This window comes from Corvus kubaryi, unplaced genomic scaffold (assembly GCF_017639235.1).
Source record: "Corvus kubaryi isolate FWS band 111438036 unplaced genomic scaffold, C.kubaryi_AGA036_p1.0 37334, whole genome shotgun sequence".
Classification (NCBI taxonomy): Eukaryota; Metazoa; Chordata; class Aves; order Passeriformes; family Corvidae; genus Corvus; species Corvus kubaryi.
Genome location: NW_024581108.1, coordinates 5,430,361 through 5,447,144, shown reverse-complemented (window position 1 = coordinate 5,447,144; position 16,784 = coordinate 5,430,361). Strand labels below are relative to the sequence as shown.

Here is a 16,784-nt window from a genome sequence, read left to right as displayed (position 1 = left end):
GTACAGACAATTCTTTCCACCTGTAAATAAAACTTCATGGATATTTAATTGCATATTCTTTCCTAAACTACCAGTATATCAGGATCTGGCTGATCCAATCCTCCAGCCCACTCACAGCCCATGCTTGCATGATACCACCTCAAAGTATTTTAAATATATTCTAGACAAACCCAAAAAGTATTATTTATCAAGAATTTTTTGTGGGGAAATGTAGATTTGAAAAGGACATCCCTGAACATGGTATCTTAACTCCCTAGAGACACACTGAGACCATCAGTGACTTGAAAGGAAAGAATGTGCAAGCTGGGAACCATTGCTTTTGGAAGTTTGTGTTTTCTAAAGCTATGTGGCTCTTCAGTGTAGCATATAAAAGAAAAAAATGTGATCAAATACTTTCTGTAGCAATCTTCTGTATACCTGTATGTATGTGTATATACATATACATATATATATACATACACATACATACAGGTGACAGGATGACTGGTGACAGGAAGACTAAACCTGCATTCCTGTATTCAGAAGAATTTACAAAAAAGGTATGCTCCCTTTGTTTAGATTTCTACGGTTTGATTTTCCACATCCTACCATACTGATCTGGAGATCAATTGGCCTCTTAACCATCAATCATCTGATTCCCTGGGAATGGGGATCATTACCTGATCCCATGCACATGTTTACATTAATACACAACTGTAAAAACCATAAATCTCTTTTTAAAATCAAGTGTCAAACTGCTATTGCATCCTCTACTTGCAATTGTTCTTGAGAACAGAGCAGCTGATACAAAAGCTAATAAAAGTCCCATCCTGCCCTTTCCCAAACAATAAAAATTAATACTACAAAAACAAAAACCAGGCATGACTGCTTTTATGATCTGCCTGTATTTTTCTTCTCCCCACACGAGTGGTGTAAATACTTGTGGGACTTGTACCACACCTCAGCTGAACTTTATAATGGGGAAGGGAGAAGAGGTAGGTAAGATCTTTGTACATACCCAGGTAACTGAGTATGGTGGGGCTCTCCTGGCACATTCCACATTATTAATAGCTACAGGCTACCAGGTTCACTAACAGTAAAACTACCAGAGAAAAGGTTTCTTCAATTATATGTATTTCCATTAGCCTTATGCACAAATAAGAATTATAAATCTAGAAATAATACTGTGTGTCCTTGAGGAGACCTTTTAACTGCTTTGGGAAAAAAGACAACTAATTGAAAACAGATTTAGAGAGTTATCTGGTAAGACCAGGACCAAGTGCAGGAGTCCTTGATTAGGACCACATTAGCAAATGTTTTCCCACAGAGTGACATAAGAGAATTTGTTTCCAATCCAATGCTATCATATAGACATATAATACTTTGGGCAATCATTTAGAGAAGTTACCACACACCAGGTTGTTTCTAACACATATGATGTGGTATCAACTTTTTACTTCTTGTTTTCTGGTCTCCTCTATTTCTGTTCTTCCCAAAGCCACATATTACACTACCAATACAAAAAAACTCAGTTCCGAAAGAAGCAAACCAGCCTGGTGCCCCTTGGTAAACAGCCACCTCTGAACCTGCCATTTTTTGTATCTGTAAATTTACTTATGGTCAGATTACATTTTAAAATGAACTCACATATTTTCCAAAAAGCAGATTTATCAGGTAGGAAATTGTAACCCAGAAAAAAAATCACCAATAACTCAAATATTCCAGGAGGCTTATTAAATAAAATCTAACTTCACAGTCATGTAAGCAGCAGAGATCCTCATAATGAATGGGCAGAACACACTACAGCAGATCAGGAATTATAAAACTAAATTAGAAACCCAAATTTCATTTGCTATAAAAACAAACGGCTCTTTGTTCTTCAAAAGGAAGTTGCTAAGATAATGCAATGAATCACCCTTCTGCAGTCAATTTCTGAAGCTTAATCCTTTCTATATTTCTTTTCACTAATTATAGATGCATCATACATTTCAGCATTTCGTGAGAAAGTGGCTATGATTAACATCTCATCTCACAGCTTTAGGAAGCTTAAACTCAAAACTACCCCTCCTCCATTGAGTGGACACGGAAGAAAGAGCAGAAATTCCATGGCACATTTCACAGCTTGGCTCCTGCTTCGTGTAGTAGCTTGGGACAGGACCGTGCGTTACACACACAAAAACACACGCACAGAGCATCCCTGCCTGGCAGTTCCCTTTATGCCTGTACTGGGTGTGCCCCAGATGGTGCTGACTGCCATCATCCGAGCTCTTACAGCCCCGTTTTACATCTGCAACAAAAACAGCGTTGACAACACACTGAGGGTTTAGCTCTTGGTGATCAAGGCTTTCTCTGTTTCTTACTCTGTGCCATGACCCCCAGTGAACAGAAGTTTGGAGGACAGAAAGTAGTAGATGACCCAAACTAACCAAAGAAATACTCTGTCGTATAATGTCATTCTCAGCAATAAAATGGAGCAGAGGGAGTGCTTCCTCTGTCACTCAAATGAAATAAGCAGTGCTCTGAAGAGAGTAACTTGAATTTCAGAAAAAATAGTGATGTAAGGCTCTCGGCAGCCCGGTTTCCAGCAAAGAGACAAGAATTAACTGAGACAAATTTTTTTGAACTGAATATCAAAGTCAACAGAACAAAACCTGGGTCTGAGGCTTGGTATTTTGTATAAAAAAGCACCACATTTTCTAGACGTACCTCTGTCTCACCTTTGTAAATGGCTAAAACCTTGAGAATTGTCCTTTTCTTCTTCTTCACAGAGCATCTCAAGCTTGCCTGTGAGGCAAAGGGGAAAGGAATCCTGGTTGGCATAATTTTCATTGTCAAGGTAAGATTTTTTTCAAGCTGAGATTTTCAAGCTTCCAAGCCTTACAACAGGGGAAAAAAAAAACTACTGAGAACACAGCCAGAGGTGATTCTTATGCCCTAATTACAGTGTTTTCTCAATTTCTCACCCATCAGAGGACACATCTCTTCTTGCATACAAGGGGAAGGAGAATGTCTGTGACTGAGTGTGATACTGTTAACAAGAGCATTTAATTGGGACACATTTTTGCATCCCACATTAGGTGTGAGTCTTAGTTATGTGATATGTTCACGGGTGACAGGAAAATTATGCCTTACATCTGCAGAGATGTGTAAATGCCTCATTAGGTTTAATAATTATCTGTTAGATGGGCAGTTCTGCAAGAAAACCTCTGTTACTGAAAAATGAAAGGGACACAAAAACAACATTGCAACTGAATCATTACTGACCTTGCTGAATTAATTCACCTGTCCAGAAATACTTTTATAAACACATTAATAATGAATGTTACATTGTAAAAAATACATGAATGGGCTACATCACAAAACGGTTATCAAGTAGCCCATGAAATCAGACACAGACTGTATTTTCAGACTTGAGCTCAGTTCAGCCTGAATTTATATGTTAATTCACATATGACAGAGGGAGAAAAAAGAAAAGTGGAAGAGGAAAGATGTCGTTGTGAAAGACTACACATAAAACTTTTTAGGCACAACTTCTTTTCAATCAAAAAAAATTACAAGTATCATCTTTGACAGACAAAAATCAATAGTATATGACTGATTCTCTACAGCTAAAAATATAATAATAAATTTAAAAAAAAAACCTAAAATCACAAAACAAAACAAACCTCACCATCTTCCTGGATGCTGCACAAGACAAATTATCCTGACAATAAAAAGTTCTCAAGGTAAGCTATACTATGCCACTTACACTGACAGCTCAGTTTTACAGCTAAATAAGGATTATATAAATCCTGGAAACCAAAACGGAACATTATCAACTTCTCACAATGAGAAGGTGGTGAGACAAATTAAGCACAACCTTCACAGTAGCAAATTACGCATCTTGACACATACCATTAAACAAAAAAATTAACCAGTTTATTATATTTAACATATTTACAAAATAGTACAAATTAAAGTACTGTGACTCCATTATTGCATGACAAAAAAGAACTCCATACAGGCAAAAGCAGCACATGAAAGAGACACTCCAGAATATTTAGGAAGTCTTTGGTACTCAAAATATAGTTTAAGATGCAGCATTAACTCAATCAATACAGGGCATTAAAAACAGACAATGATATGTAGATTTATGCCACAAAAGTGAAGTTTACCTATGGCTTTCATTCTTCACAAAGGATGACTAGTGGACTCAGGAACTGCTTAAAAGCTTTACAACATTTTTAGGATGGAGAGAATACTCAAAATGATTCTAAACCCAAGCTGTTAAAAATGACTGAGACATTTTTCAACTCATACTGAATTTAACTGCCTCTTCTCAGAACTATATGACAGTAAAGCACTAAACACTTCAAAGACCTAGAGCCTATTCCTCTACTCCTTAAGCAGGCAAAACTGGAAAAGAATCATCTTTGTCTACTTAAGGAATATAGGATTAAGCTCACAATAGACAATCAAACAGCATGGCAAAACATGATCAAAGACTGTATACTCTACACTGCTGTACACATCATTTACAAAATTTTTATGCATCATCTACATATTTACAAATGCTCTCAATTATTCCATCAAGTAATGTACTCAACACAATCACAGTTTACATAATTTTGAGGTAAATCCTTGAGAAGTTAGAGCATTGGCAGAATTTCATCTGCAAGGCTGAATCTCTCAAGTCAAGTTTCTAATGAGAAGCTCCTCTCTTTCCCCTGGTCACACACTCCGTGCCAGGTGTAGCAGATGGGTAAGACAGTTGCAGAGATGAAGGGGATCTTTGTGAATTCTCTGTGTTGTGCTTGATTCTTCTTGATGGCCAGGAAAGGCCAGAAAGAAGCAAAGATTCCTGGAGGCAGCCAAAGAGAAACCCAAATATGTACTAGTAGATTCTGCACTGTGGACAAGTAGTGGAGATTATGTTGCCTGTAGCCTAGGAAAACACTGCAGTGTTAAATTGTGCAGTGTCCGTGCACACTAATGGCAAGACGCCAACAGAAAAACAGGACAGGCAAAAGCAACAGAGAGGATTGTAGGACAGGATGAATTAACTTCATTTAAGAGCTTGATTTTCTTTCAAGCTAGGCTTGACATTACTTAAATATTCAAGACTGCACATCTGAAGACATCAGCCACATTTATTTTAGCTTATAACTACATTTCTGCCCCTCTATAATTGCATTAAAACACTGCCTCACCAAGCAGTGGACACCATTTTACAAGGCCTGATCTTTCAGCCTGGCTAACCTAGACACATTTTTCCTTGGGGATGTTCAGAACACTGCAACAAGACAACTCCCTCACTGAACTGCCATTAACATCCCAGGAAACAGGAACGGAAAGGGCAGAAAGAAGTTTGTAAGTTCTATTTGCATTCACAAAAGGTGACAGAAACTGTCTAACTAGGAAAACACAGTTTTGAGTTGAAAGCATCAAAGTTCATCTGGATCAATCAAGAGGTAAAGATAAACACTTTTGTTCTTGAGAAATGACATCATCTTGCATTAGTATTTTCTCCTACAGAATAGGTCTGCAGTATTTATCTAATGTCATTGCTGAAAACTTTCAACTCATCTTGTCATGACTATCCTCCAGTTGCACTTCTATTGTCAGCTGCTTAAATGAAAAAAACTCACATAAAAAGGCTTGAGATGACAATAAAAGGATCACACAATTCCACTCTGTGGATGTTTTTTAAAACAATACACATCACTACACCTTTTTAGAATGTCTTTAAACAGATTGTCAGAAGATTTGGGCAGGACCTCAAAGTAGCTAATTAAGTAATTCTGTATGCATGAATACTACTCATATTTACTATGTATTTCCTTCAGAATGTTTTTAAGGGTGTAAAAGGGTTTGTAAATTGATATGTGAAGTAGTTTGATGTCTCAAAACAACCCTACTTTATGCCCACTGGAATGATTGAAATCTGTTTGCTGCATGCAGCGATAAGGAATAATAAGCCTTCATGTCCTTGTACCACCACAGATGTTAGCTAGAAAACATTAAATATTCAGCCATTGCTAGTACTCATGGTGTAGTACAGGGTGAAATGAAAAGGAACAAAGAATTTTGTTTTCCAGAGATCTTCTGGGAAGGTGAGGGTTGGACTTGGTACTGATCCCCCCTGACGGCAAACTGGCAGCTTGTTTCTTGCACAGCTCTGGGTAAGGTAATATCTGTCAGCCCAAACTTCTGTATAAATCCCAACACTAAAACTCGAAGGTTCAGACAGACAAAAATGTTGCTGTTTAAATACTTAACAAGACCAGTAACACATTGAAGATATAAATTTTTACAATCCCTGAAACTGCTGGTCAGCAGAGGATAGTTTTTAATTCATTCGTCCTCTTCAACATAAGTTGATGGAAACCAGCCCACCTAAAAAGGGGAAAAGCAGAACAAAATAATACATGAGATGCACAGGGTTTTTTTTTTAATGGCTGCACTAGGCACAACAAGGATGGGTCTGTTCAGTAAATATATTAATAAGATTACAAAGATAAACTTGGCTGACCTGACACAGTGAGGGTAAGTACCCTTAAGAAGATAATAACTTGCAGATATGACAATTTGGAGACGAACACCTTCTATGTCACTTCCTCCTCCAAAAATCTAAAACACATTTGCACAGATTGGAAGTCTAAAAATTCAGAAAAAATGCCAGGAGTGGAAGTAGTTTTACTACAGGCAGGATGCTGCTATTTTTTGAATGAGGAGTTAAACTTTTAACAGGCTCCAGTCAGGGTCCAGGGAATCCTCTTGTAAAGAAAACAGTGACTGGTCTGATTGCTTTACATGGAGTTGAATTCCACTGCCACCAAAACAGGTGTTACATATGACAGAACTAGACAGCAGAGTCTAGTGTCCTACACTTCAGAAGTTATAAAGTTACCTACATTCTGAAATTAACGATGTGCCAAATAAGTATAATGTAAGATATACAGTGATACAATGTCATGTATTTCTTACTTTATGTATTTGCTTTCGGTTTTTTCAGACTTCTTTATAACTAAAGTCAATTTAACATTCATGAAAGAACTCAAGAACAAACCTAGAGCATGACTAGAAGGGGTAACTGCAGAAATTTTGTTTTAGACTATCTTGCCAAAATACCTCCAGAGGCTGAGTCTGTAATGTCAAGTCCAGGCTATGAAAGCCACCAAGGAATGCCAGCATGTAACAGGGCATCCTTTAGAATGTGGGCAGCTGCATTACAATGAGTTGTTCAGCTCTCTTCACATGTAAAATGTATACAGCATAATGGCTATTTCTTCTGCTTCCCTATTTTCTTCTGGTCTAATTGACTACTATTTAATAAGCTTTAACCATATAACTTTAACATAACCAAGCTCATGTACACAATAAAAAAGGTTCTCCACATAAAGCAGTAAGTCTGGACATGCACTTCAACTGGACTTGCAACTATCATTTCCAGCTTCCAGACAAATCTACATTCTTCCACCTCACATTCCTTGACCCTGCATCTCGCCACTTTAGACATGGAAACAGCAGCCTCAAATGTTTCTGACTAATCTGCATTAAAAGGCAGTAAACTAAGATTGAAACAGTAAACCCTTTATAGGTCAAAACTGAAAGTTCACTTCCAAGTCTCAGAGCAGAATGTTAAGTGAGTTCATAAAAATCCCTGCTAAATATGTCACTTCATATGGGCCACATTTGTAGACATCAAAGAAGCAACCTCCTATAAAAAGAGTGTTTGATTCCATTGCATTGTAGTCTGGCAGAAAGATGTGGAAAATCTTTCTGTGGTAAAGTGCTAAACAGAGTTCCACAGCACCAGGAACCTGACCCCAAATATCTGTCTGCAAAACAGTTCAAGAAAGGTCAACTGTAGCAGTGCTATTAATCCTGGTTATTTTCCAAACATATAAGCTTGCCCAAATATTCAGCCTGGTAGGTCACATTAAATAACTAATAATTTAGGTGCTGGGAAAGCCACCTCGCTAGAGTTCTGCCTGGCTCCTATGCAACAAATATGAGAACATGTTCCATTATGTGAAAAAATCACTGTTAGTGAAGGCAGAAATGAGACACAGGAAAAGAAAAAAAAATAGCCTTACCCTTCCATTTACTTCACCTCTCCACCAGCCATTGGCACTCATCTTGGTATAAATTTTGACAACATCCCCTTTCAACAAGGACAGTTCTCGCATGTCTCGTGCACAGAAGTCATACCTGGCTATGGCAATGCCTATCACCTTCGGGCTTAGCACTGAAAGGAAGCAGATGGTGGTGATATTAAGGTTGGTTAAATGAGGGCTACCAAACTACTGTAAATAGAAATACTGTAAAATATAAAACAAGGATTCCACAGCAACATACACTGGCATTCATTTTATGCAAAACATCTGCACTACAGAGATCAAGAAGATTTAAATACAGGCAAACGGTGTAAAAGTTGAAGGGATTTTTTGTTGTTTTTTGAATAGTCCTCTTTATTTTTAGAAAAAAAATCAAACTAGATGAGCCATAAATAAAATATTCCCCACCCTGAGATTCTAAAATACATTTGCAATTATTTTATACTTGTGCTTCATAATAAAACTCGCTGCCAGTTATATGCATCAACATATTTTACAGGTCACTAATTTCTTTCCAAAAGAATTATTAGCATTTACAGTTGATTTAACTTTAGACCTCTAATGAAGCAAAACAAACAGAATAAGGTGCTGTTCTTTCAAAAAACAACTCCCAAGTTAAATATTAATGCACTTAAAACTGGAAGCTAACATCAGCATGAGCAAAAAGGCACAGACTTTCTACAGGAAGTGTCCACGGATCATTTGCCACAATCTGCATTAATATTGACTGATGTAAATCTATTCTTTTCAGGAGTTTTTTTTTCTGTAAATCACCAATGAATTTGTTCTACAAAATTAAGGTTCAGTGAAATTAATACTTTTAAGTTTTAAGGTACATCAATATCGAAGAATTTTGCCAATGTAAAGCCCAGACATTTTAAACAAAAAAAAAGCTGTTAAGAATTTTTAAAAAGCAAAGGTGCAAAAAGCCTCACTTCAAAAACCAACCCCTCTTTCCAAACAGTTTTATAGGAAATTATGTGTCCAGCGCTGATGTAGAATGTCTAAACGTTCAAAAGAAACCCTCAAAGATTCCAATGTGAGGACAATGAGAGGAGAGTGGGCATGGCCTAGCAGATACAAGACCTTTGACTTGAACACTTTAGAAAGAACAGCCACTACTCTATGGCATTTTGTAGTAAGATTATTTGGTCAAGGCATTTTTTAGCTTTTTTTTCCATGAATGCAACTTTTTCCCATGTAAATTACTGTAAAAGGAGTTCATGAGCCCAGGTAAGCTTTCTACTGAAAAGATTTCAGAAGAATTCATATGATCATGATGGATGACTTGGTATAATGTACCTAGAATCATCTCTCTCCTCAGAACCCTTCCAAATTTCTTAGAAATGCCCAATCTTCATTAGGAAATGCCATTAAGATTCTAGTTTAGCAATGCTCTCAACAATGTAATACTAAGAACTCATAGCTAGTTGCCTTTAATTTAAATCAGAAACCCAAAACATGGCAAATGAGCTGGGAAATCTAAACAGTTCAGCTCTGCTTGCATCTAAGTTTTCTTCTGACCCCACTGGACCACAGATACATAACAGTATTAAATATCTGCAAATCAATGTATGTTCAGATCTTAAAGAGAAAATACACACAATTTAATTTAAAATAACAAGGAACAGTATGTTTAAAATATTATTAGATATATCATAAAAATTGAATGCCTAAAAAATAGTTTTGACAACAGATTATGCCCTATTTTCTATCACGTCACTAAAGTTTAGTCCAACATTCCTGACGGCTTATGTAGAGTACGCTCATCAGACACTTGATAAATTATGTAAAGGATGCCATATAACAGAGAATCAACCTCTAAATTCATTGCTTATATTGATGTTGCAAAAATTTAGGTGATATATTAAGCACATTAAAGTTCAAACATGCTTTTTTTACCCCCTTAGCAAGTCAGATATAGATGCTACTTGTTTAGATCCTGACATGAATGTAATGTCCTATACCTTTTCAGCATTGCAGTAATCAATTTTACAGGGAAAGAGCACATCATGGGCAGCAATTGTTTTGGAGAAAGAAAAAAAAAAAAAGGGCAGTTATTGATTGTAGGGTCAGTAACCATTCCCAGGTGTGCAGCAATATCACTGGCAGATTTGGAGAAGCATTGCAGGATGGAAGAGTGATTCTGGGGAGCAGGAGCAGGGTATAATTTCAGGTTCTAGAAAAAAGATAAAGGGGCAAGGAAAAAGATTACAGGAAGCAAAGACGAACACATTTTGGAAAATGGGGAAGAAAATAACTAAGAAGGGAAGAAATGCATAGAGGAACAATAAAGAAGGAAAATAGCAAGGAAAATTAGAGAAGAAAGAGGAGCACACCTGGGGGAAAGGAGGACTTCTAACTCTTTTTCAAGTCACAAAGCAGAGAGGAAAAGGAGAAAAATAAGAGAAATCAAAACCATATATCTTCAAAAGTCTTGAGGCAGAAAGTAGCAGAATTTAGATTAATTTAGAACCCAAGATCCATACTGTCAAATAAAAGTGAAGTTCACAATAGGAAATACATAAAAGGAAGTCAGATGAGTGATGGAATACAGGGAAATGACAGTGCTAATTTTGGAAAAAAATATTAACTGTATCTCTCTGCTGACACAGTCACAAAAACAACTTGAGTAGAGACTATCAGCCCTGTCCCAGGATAAGTAAAACTTGAGGGAAGACAACACATGGAAAGGACCTCTGTACAGATGGGAGAGAGAAGGAATGCTGAGTGAAGGGCAGGAGGAGGACAGCTACAGGAAAAATGCAGGGAGACAATGGGATTAACAGCAGAGATCGATGGAAACTGAGGGCCCAACAGGTGAATGAATGTGAATGAGAAATTAAAGAGGGGGAGAAGAGAAAGTGATAAAAAAGAAAATAAGCTGTTGAGAAAGCAGTAATAAATAAGCCTTGTGTATTAGGAGGGAGATTCTCAGAGAACTAACTGGAAACAGAGTGAGAAATCCAAAGGAGGTAAATAAAAAGTACATGTGTGAATGAGAAAAAGATGCTTTTACTTAATCTGACTTTTCCTTCTGCAAACAGAAGATGATGACTACTGGGAACTATAATTGGCTTTGATTTACACTGGAGTATGTTGGACATTAACAGTGAAGTAGATGTGCTGCAAATGAATTTTAATACTAGTTTGAGCCTGATGAAGCATCTAGGCGCAAACAACAGAGATCACAGCAGGCTGGTCTAGCTCACATGCTTAAATTCCATGAAGGTCAATGTACTATTATTAAAGCTGTGAGTAGCTGTTTCTCTCTCCTTGTGCTCTGGCCTCCTCATAAATCTGCAGCCATATGCCCTGAGGGTTGCTCCTGTGTATTAGTTTCCATGCTTCTTGAAGCCGTGTACATTTATTTGTACATGTACTGTTTCACCAAACCTCAGTTCTGCTATCCAGGCACAGGCAGCACCTTCAGTAGTGCTCAGTAGTTTGTTCTCCTGTGTTACCAACTTCCATATCAGCAGAACTAAGCCAGCTCCAAAGATACTTTTGAAAAAAACACTTGTAATATCATGAAATACGTATTTGTTCTTTTAATATAGGCAAATTATTTGGCTATTTTTAAAAAGGTTTAACTACAAGCATATGAAGCAACATAGCTTAGCAATCAGAATATAACAGGTAGATAAGCTTAACTAAGAAGTGCAGATCAATAATTTCCTTTAATATTTTGTAACAAAATACTTAACCTGGCATATTGTGATATGCAAGACATTGAATCTGTACCTATTATTATAGTTATTACTGAATTTTCTGATACAGCAGTTTTTCATGTGGAAAAAAGGAATGTAATTATAATTTGTTGAAACCACATATGGGAATATGTGGGAATGTGTAGTAGGCTTAAAGTAACTGAGTGTTGATTGCTGTTCTCTCACCTTAGGCCACTGCATAATTTTGTCCTCATGGAACAGATACCAGTTTCAGTAAGAACAGAATTTAGACTCAACTGGGCAGTTGAATGCAAGATGTCATCTCCTATCCTTGCCCAAAAGGACAAAAGCTCACAGGGTTTACCTTGAACAAAGGGCTACAACTTAACTCCTCCATGTTGTTTCAAATCAGGTGAGTGCTTCAGAGCGTCCAGCGAGCATCATGACCGCAGGGCAAACAGCTACACCAAAATGGCTTTCTACTCATCTTTTCTACAGCTGTGTCCCTCTATAAAAGCAAATGTCAACTGGAAGAACACCTTCTAGCTCAGATTCTCAGTCGTTATTGTGATTACTGAAAAGCAAAAGTATCTGCCCCAAAAATATCTGTATGTAAAGGGCATAGAAATGGAAGAAACAACTGAGGGGCAAAACATCCAAGTGCAGTCTAATAGATGGAGATTGAAATCCCTGGGGTGAATCAAGAGAGGGGTCATCAGAGATGCTCTCAGCACAAGTAAGCACTGTAACCATTCTACTACTGACCTGCCATCTACGTCCTTTTCCCCCTCAATAAACTACGGAAAGCCTCAAGAATCCTTCTCAGAGCACTAAATAATTTGAACAGCTTCTGTGGGGCCGGTGTAAAACATACTGCCCACTGAGATCTTGATAACTACATCTGCATTTGTGCATGCTGGACACCTCCCTTCCCTAGTGCAAAAGCCAGCCCCAATCCTGAAGTGCACAACCCAGGCAGTGTCCTCCACCCCCTGTACACAAAGGTAGGCCAGTGTAACGTGAGCAAATGCTGCGTTCTCCACATCAGCAGCTCCTTCCATGTACTCCTCAAAGACATTCACCTTTCTACTGGCAAAATTCTTCTTCAGCTGTCCAGTGGTGCAGTTCACCTCTTTGAAGACCAGATCTTACAGATCAGAGCAAGTCATACCCATACTGATGCACTAATTGAGGCTGCCAATGGTAATACTTTTAGCATTTTTATGCAGTCTCTTAGTTTGAAATTATTGCATCTATTAAAGCCAGAGATGGTTAAATGGAAATAAAGAAAACAATATTTAGAAAACAGATGGGCAAAATTAATTAAAAATGTTAATGCAGAATTTAAAGAAAGCATTCTCTACAAAAAACCCTACTATATTCTAAGATGCTACTGCAGTATGGTTTGCTGCAGGGATGGGACGAATATATTATTTACCAACAAGCAGTGAGATTTTCATGTTTGTGCATTTGAACAAATACATTAAAAATGTATAGCTCATAGATGTCAACTGCATGGCAAATTAACAGTGAAGTGGTCACTGATGGAATCTGCTGCAACTATTGAGCTTTGCAACCCCTATTCAAACTGCTTATTGCAATAAGCAGTAACAATTCAAAAGTTTAAGAGTTTGATTTTGTTACACTCCAAGAATAACATGTAATAACTGGTTTTGGAGTCAGAGAAGAGCGGAAGTATCTCAATCTAATGATTCGTCCCTTCCCTCACTTGCTCCACACAAACAACAGAAGCAAATGTAGAAGAAATATAAAAGCAGTAAAAGCAGTACCTGACCAGAAAGGAGTGGAGGAAGGGGGAACAAAGCTGTAGTCTGGAGGAGTTACAAAAGAAAACCCACAGAACAAAGAAGGGGCTTAGAGGAAAAAAAAAGAGAAAAAGAGAAAAGCAAAACAACATTGAAATATTGGCATAAGATTTAAATAATAGTTTTTTAACTATATAATTCATTGATAATAAGGAAACTAAGGTTCCCTACTAAGGATGTCTGCAAGGAAATTGACTGTAATAACCAGAAAATTTGGATCTCTGATTTAAATTTTAACAGTTGCATTTTTCAAAGAGTAAAGTAGGAAGAAGTCACCCATTTAGGGTTTCAGAGAAGCAAATCGTAAGCGCAGACTCTTGCAAATATTTTCGGATTTAACACAAGTTTTTTTAATTCTTTGTGTGCCCCACTTCTTACCATTACAAAAGCAAGAACTCATGCATACATAAATCCTCTTGAGCCCAGCAAGACTAGTCACATGCCCTTAATTAGGAAATAGTCTAAGTTGAACTGGAGTCACATATTATGACATGGAAAAAAAGTATGCATTTTGCCCTGTTAATCATTAACATCAATAGGAATTCCACAGCTAAACTACATCCTCTAAGGCCCAAACAGTACTGCTCACATTTGCCGTTTCCCCAACTTGCAAAAAACCCCTCGAGCAAGCAAACAATGCCTAAGCTTGGCCTAGGCAGAACCAACATATCTTCCTAAGTCCCTATAGCATCTTCCTTGGGTGAAAGCCACAGGTGTACTTGCTCTATTGTCACCAAAATAGGGGCAATGTACTTTTAAATGCAAAATTTAGATGAAGTGAACTAGAATGGCTTCAAGTGAAGCTACAGTTTATTGATCTCTTTTGAAGAGGCAATAAGGATATATAGTGTGCATGTCTAATAAAGTTGGGATCTTTGCTCCCAGCCATGATTTGGAAAGGTACATTCATCTCAACTGGATAAATGATAATGTAGCTTCTAAATTATAGCTAATAATATATGTAATTACTGAACAAGAGTTTTCCTTCAAAAAATAGCAGGGTTATATTTATCACTTACAGCTACTTCTCTGAATTTATTCTTGTGGCTACACATGAAACACAGTAATTTTGCTTCAAAATGGCTATTTGCAGGAATGGTGACTAGAACGATTTTATGCAAGAATTCATGGTGGAGGTAAAGATACAGTTTTGTGCATCTTACCCGGATGACAATGGATACATTTGTGACAAGGAAACTACAAGCATAGATAAAGTAGGACTGATACTGTATTTTAACTTTCAAACTATGGATTTAAATAAAAAAAAAAACAAACCACAGAAGTCCCACAACACAAACCAACAGCACTTTAGGTTAGTGTTTCTTAGGACAAAAAACCACACTCCAGGGCCTCTTGCACTCTGGAAACTCCCTTCTGATCCTTCACAATGATGATCCTTTCTCCACCTCTAACACTAAATGTACTATGGGATGCATGAGGTTACCTGAGGGGCCCCTTTATACTGGAGACAGTAACCCCAAGTGACAGCTCTGAGGGGAATTGTGCTACACAAACCAAAAGGGCCACTTGACTTAAGAGCATTCTTAGAGGCAAATACTCGCCTCTATTTGTACAGAAGCACAATGGCAGCGTGGAACAGCAGCACACAGAACACAGCCAGGTTAGGTGCTATATGGTGGGTGGCTGGTCCTTAACTGAGCAGATTTTTATCCTAATTTTTCCCTCTGATACAGCTGGAAGTTTGGTTTTATGTGTCAAATTCTGGACAAGTAAACCTATGTGGGCAAGGAAATCCTACTAGGTTTCTACAGATAACTGGTCTGTTTTGATGATAGGGGGTTGGTGTTGGCTTTTAAGCAGAAAGGCTGAATTCTTTTGATTCCTTAAGGGTTGGGATGATGCTTGCTCTGTTTTACTTTACTAACAGATACCTTTACACAGTTAACGCATTAAGCAGTAAGATGACCTAACTAGTTAATATACCTACTCCCAGTTAACAAAGTAAAACATCACTCAAGTAGTACTTGGCTTCATGAATTAGGTTACTTTAAAATCTAGATTTCATAAAGATTCAAATTTCTCAGTATGATTGTGCTCTGCATCAGCAAATCAGAATACAGTGCCATTATTCTATTCCAGAGAGTAATGTCCACTTTTCCTCCCTTTTTGCCTTTATTTCATTTACTGGCTGATCATTCCTGTAATCTAATGTAAGAATTATATTTTTCTCTGTAGCAAAACAAAATTTGATCATAGTGTGTGTGTGTCTAGAAAAGCCTAAGACTGAAAAATTAAGAATACATACCATTTCCCAAAAAACCTTCCCAATTAACTTGAATTTCTGTGTTGACAAAAGTAAATGTCTGACAGCTTTTACAACCACATTAAAAGTGTACAATGAATACCAGAACAACATGGGTGACTTCTGCAAGGCCAGGAGACTGAAAATCACATTTCTAATCCAAATGTGAAGCCAAAAATTGGAAAGGCAAAATAACTATACCACTAAAATAGAGATTTTTATTCTAAAAAAATATTCTAAAAATCAAGTAGATGCTGAAGCAAGAGTCAAATTCCCTGAAAATTTAACAAGTTACAAGGTGACTTACTATGATTCATATTAGAAATTACAAGTTAAACGAAATGCCAGTTGTTTTTCTTTTCCCATATGGGTAAATGAAAACATAACAAATACAAAAAAATTAACATACTCCTTTCTCATTCTTTTCTGGGAAGTAAAGTCAATTCGGTATTGCCATTCAATTTCACAGCAGCTGAAAGAACTTGGCAGCAGAAAATTATAGAACTCTGTCAAAGTCTGCAGTGGTTCAACTAATATTTTTTGGAAATACCTTTCCCACTTACTCTGTCAGCTATATACCCTAAAGATCAGCTGTTATAAAAAAAAAGTTGATGTCTTTTCAAAAGACGGCTTCATTAAAAAATCCAGATATGTGAATAGCATAGAGAAAAATACTGTGTTAAACCCAAATCCTTCTTCAAATCAGCTTCACACTGTCAAAGCCCATTGCATTCACTAGCTTCAGCCCCATGCTGAGCAGCTGCAAAACTGAAAAGAAGATGGAAAAGTGCCCCTCTACCTCTTCAGCTACTTTGCCCGGCTTCCTTTCAACAACTGTTTTTCTTGCACTTGCTTTATGTAGGAAGAGAAAAAAAAAAAAATCAACTGTGTGGTCCTCACTGAGGGTTGTGAAGTAAACTCCATGTCCAATGCTGCCCCACATGAC

At 37.3% G+C, this 16,784-nt stretch overlaps 1 protein-coding gene across 3 annotated transcripts in view; it reads right to left on the bottom strand.

Annotated features, from left to right (window-relative positions):
* Nucleotides 1–3,875: 3,875 nt before the first annotated feature.
* VAV3 (vav guanine nucleotide exchange factor 3) overlaps nucleotides 3,876–16,784 on the bottom strand; it is a 152,871-nt gene continuing 139,962 nt past the window's right edge. For 2 of the 3 annotated variants that reach the window (XM_042029991.1, XM_042029992.1), the window contains 3 exons: nucleotides 13,540–13,623; nucleotides 8,058–8,209; nucleotides 3,876–6,354 (listed from right to left, as the gene is read on the bottom strand). In XM_042029991.1, coding sequence (XP_041885925.1) covers nucleotides 6,313–6,354; nucleotides 8,058–8,209; nucleotides 13,540–13,623 — 278 coding nt within the window. In that variant the 3' untranslated portion in view covers nucleotides 3,876–6,312. The remainder of the gene's footprint in view (nucleotides 6,355–8,057; nucleotides 8,210–13,539; nucleotides 13,624–16,784) is intronic. The other variant, XM_042029993.1, reaches the window with a different exon arrangement.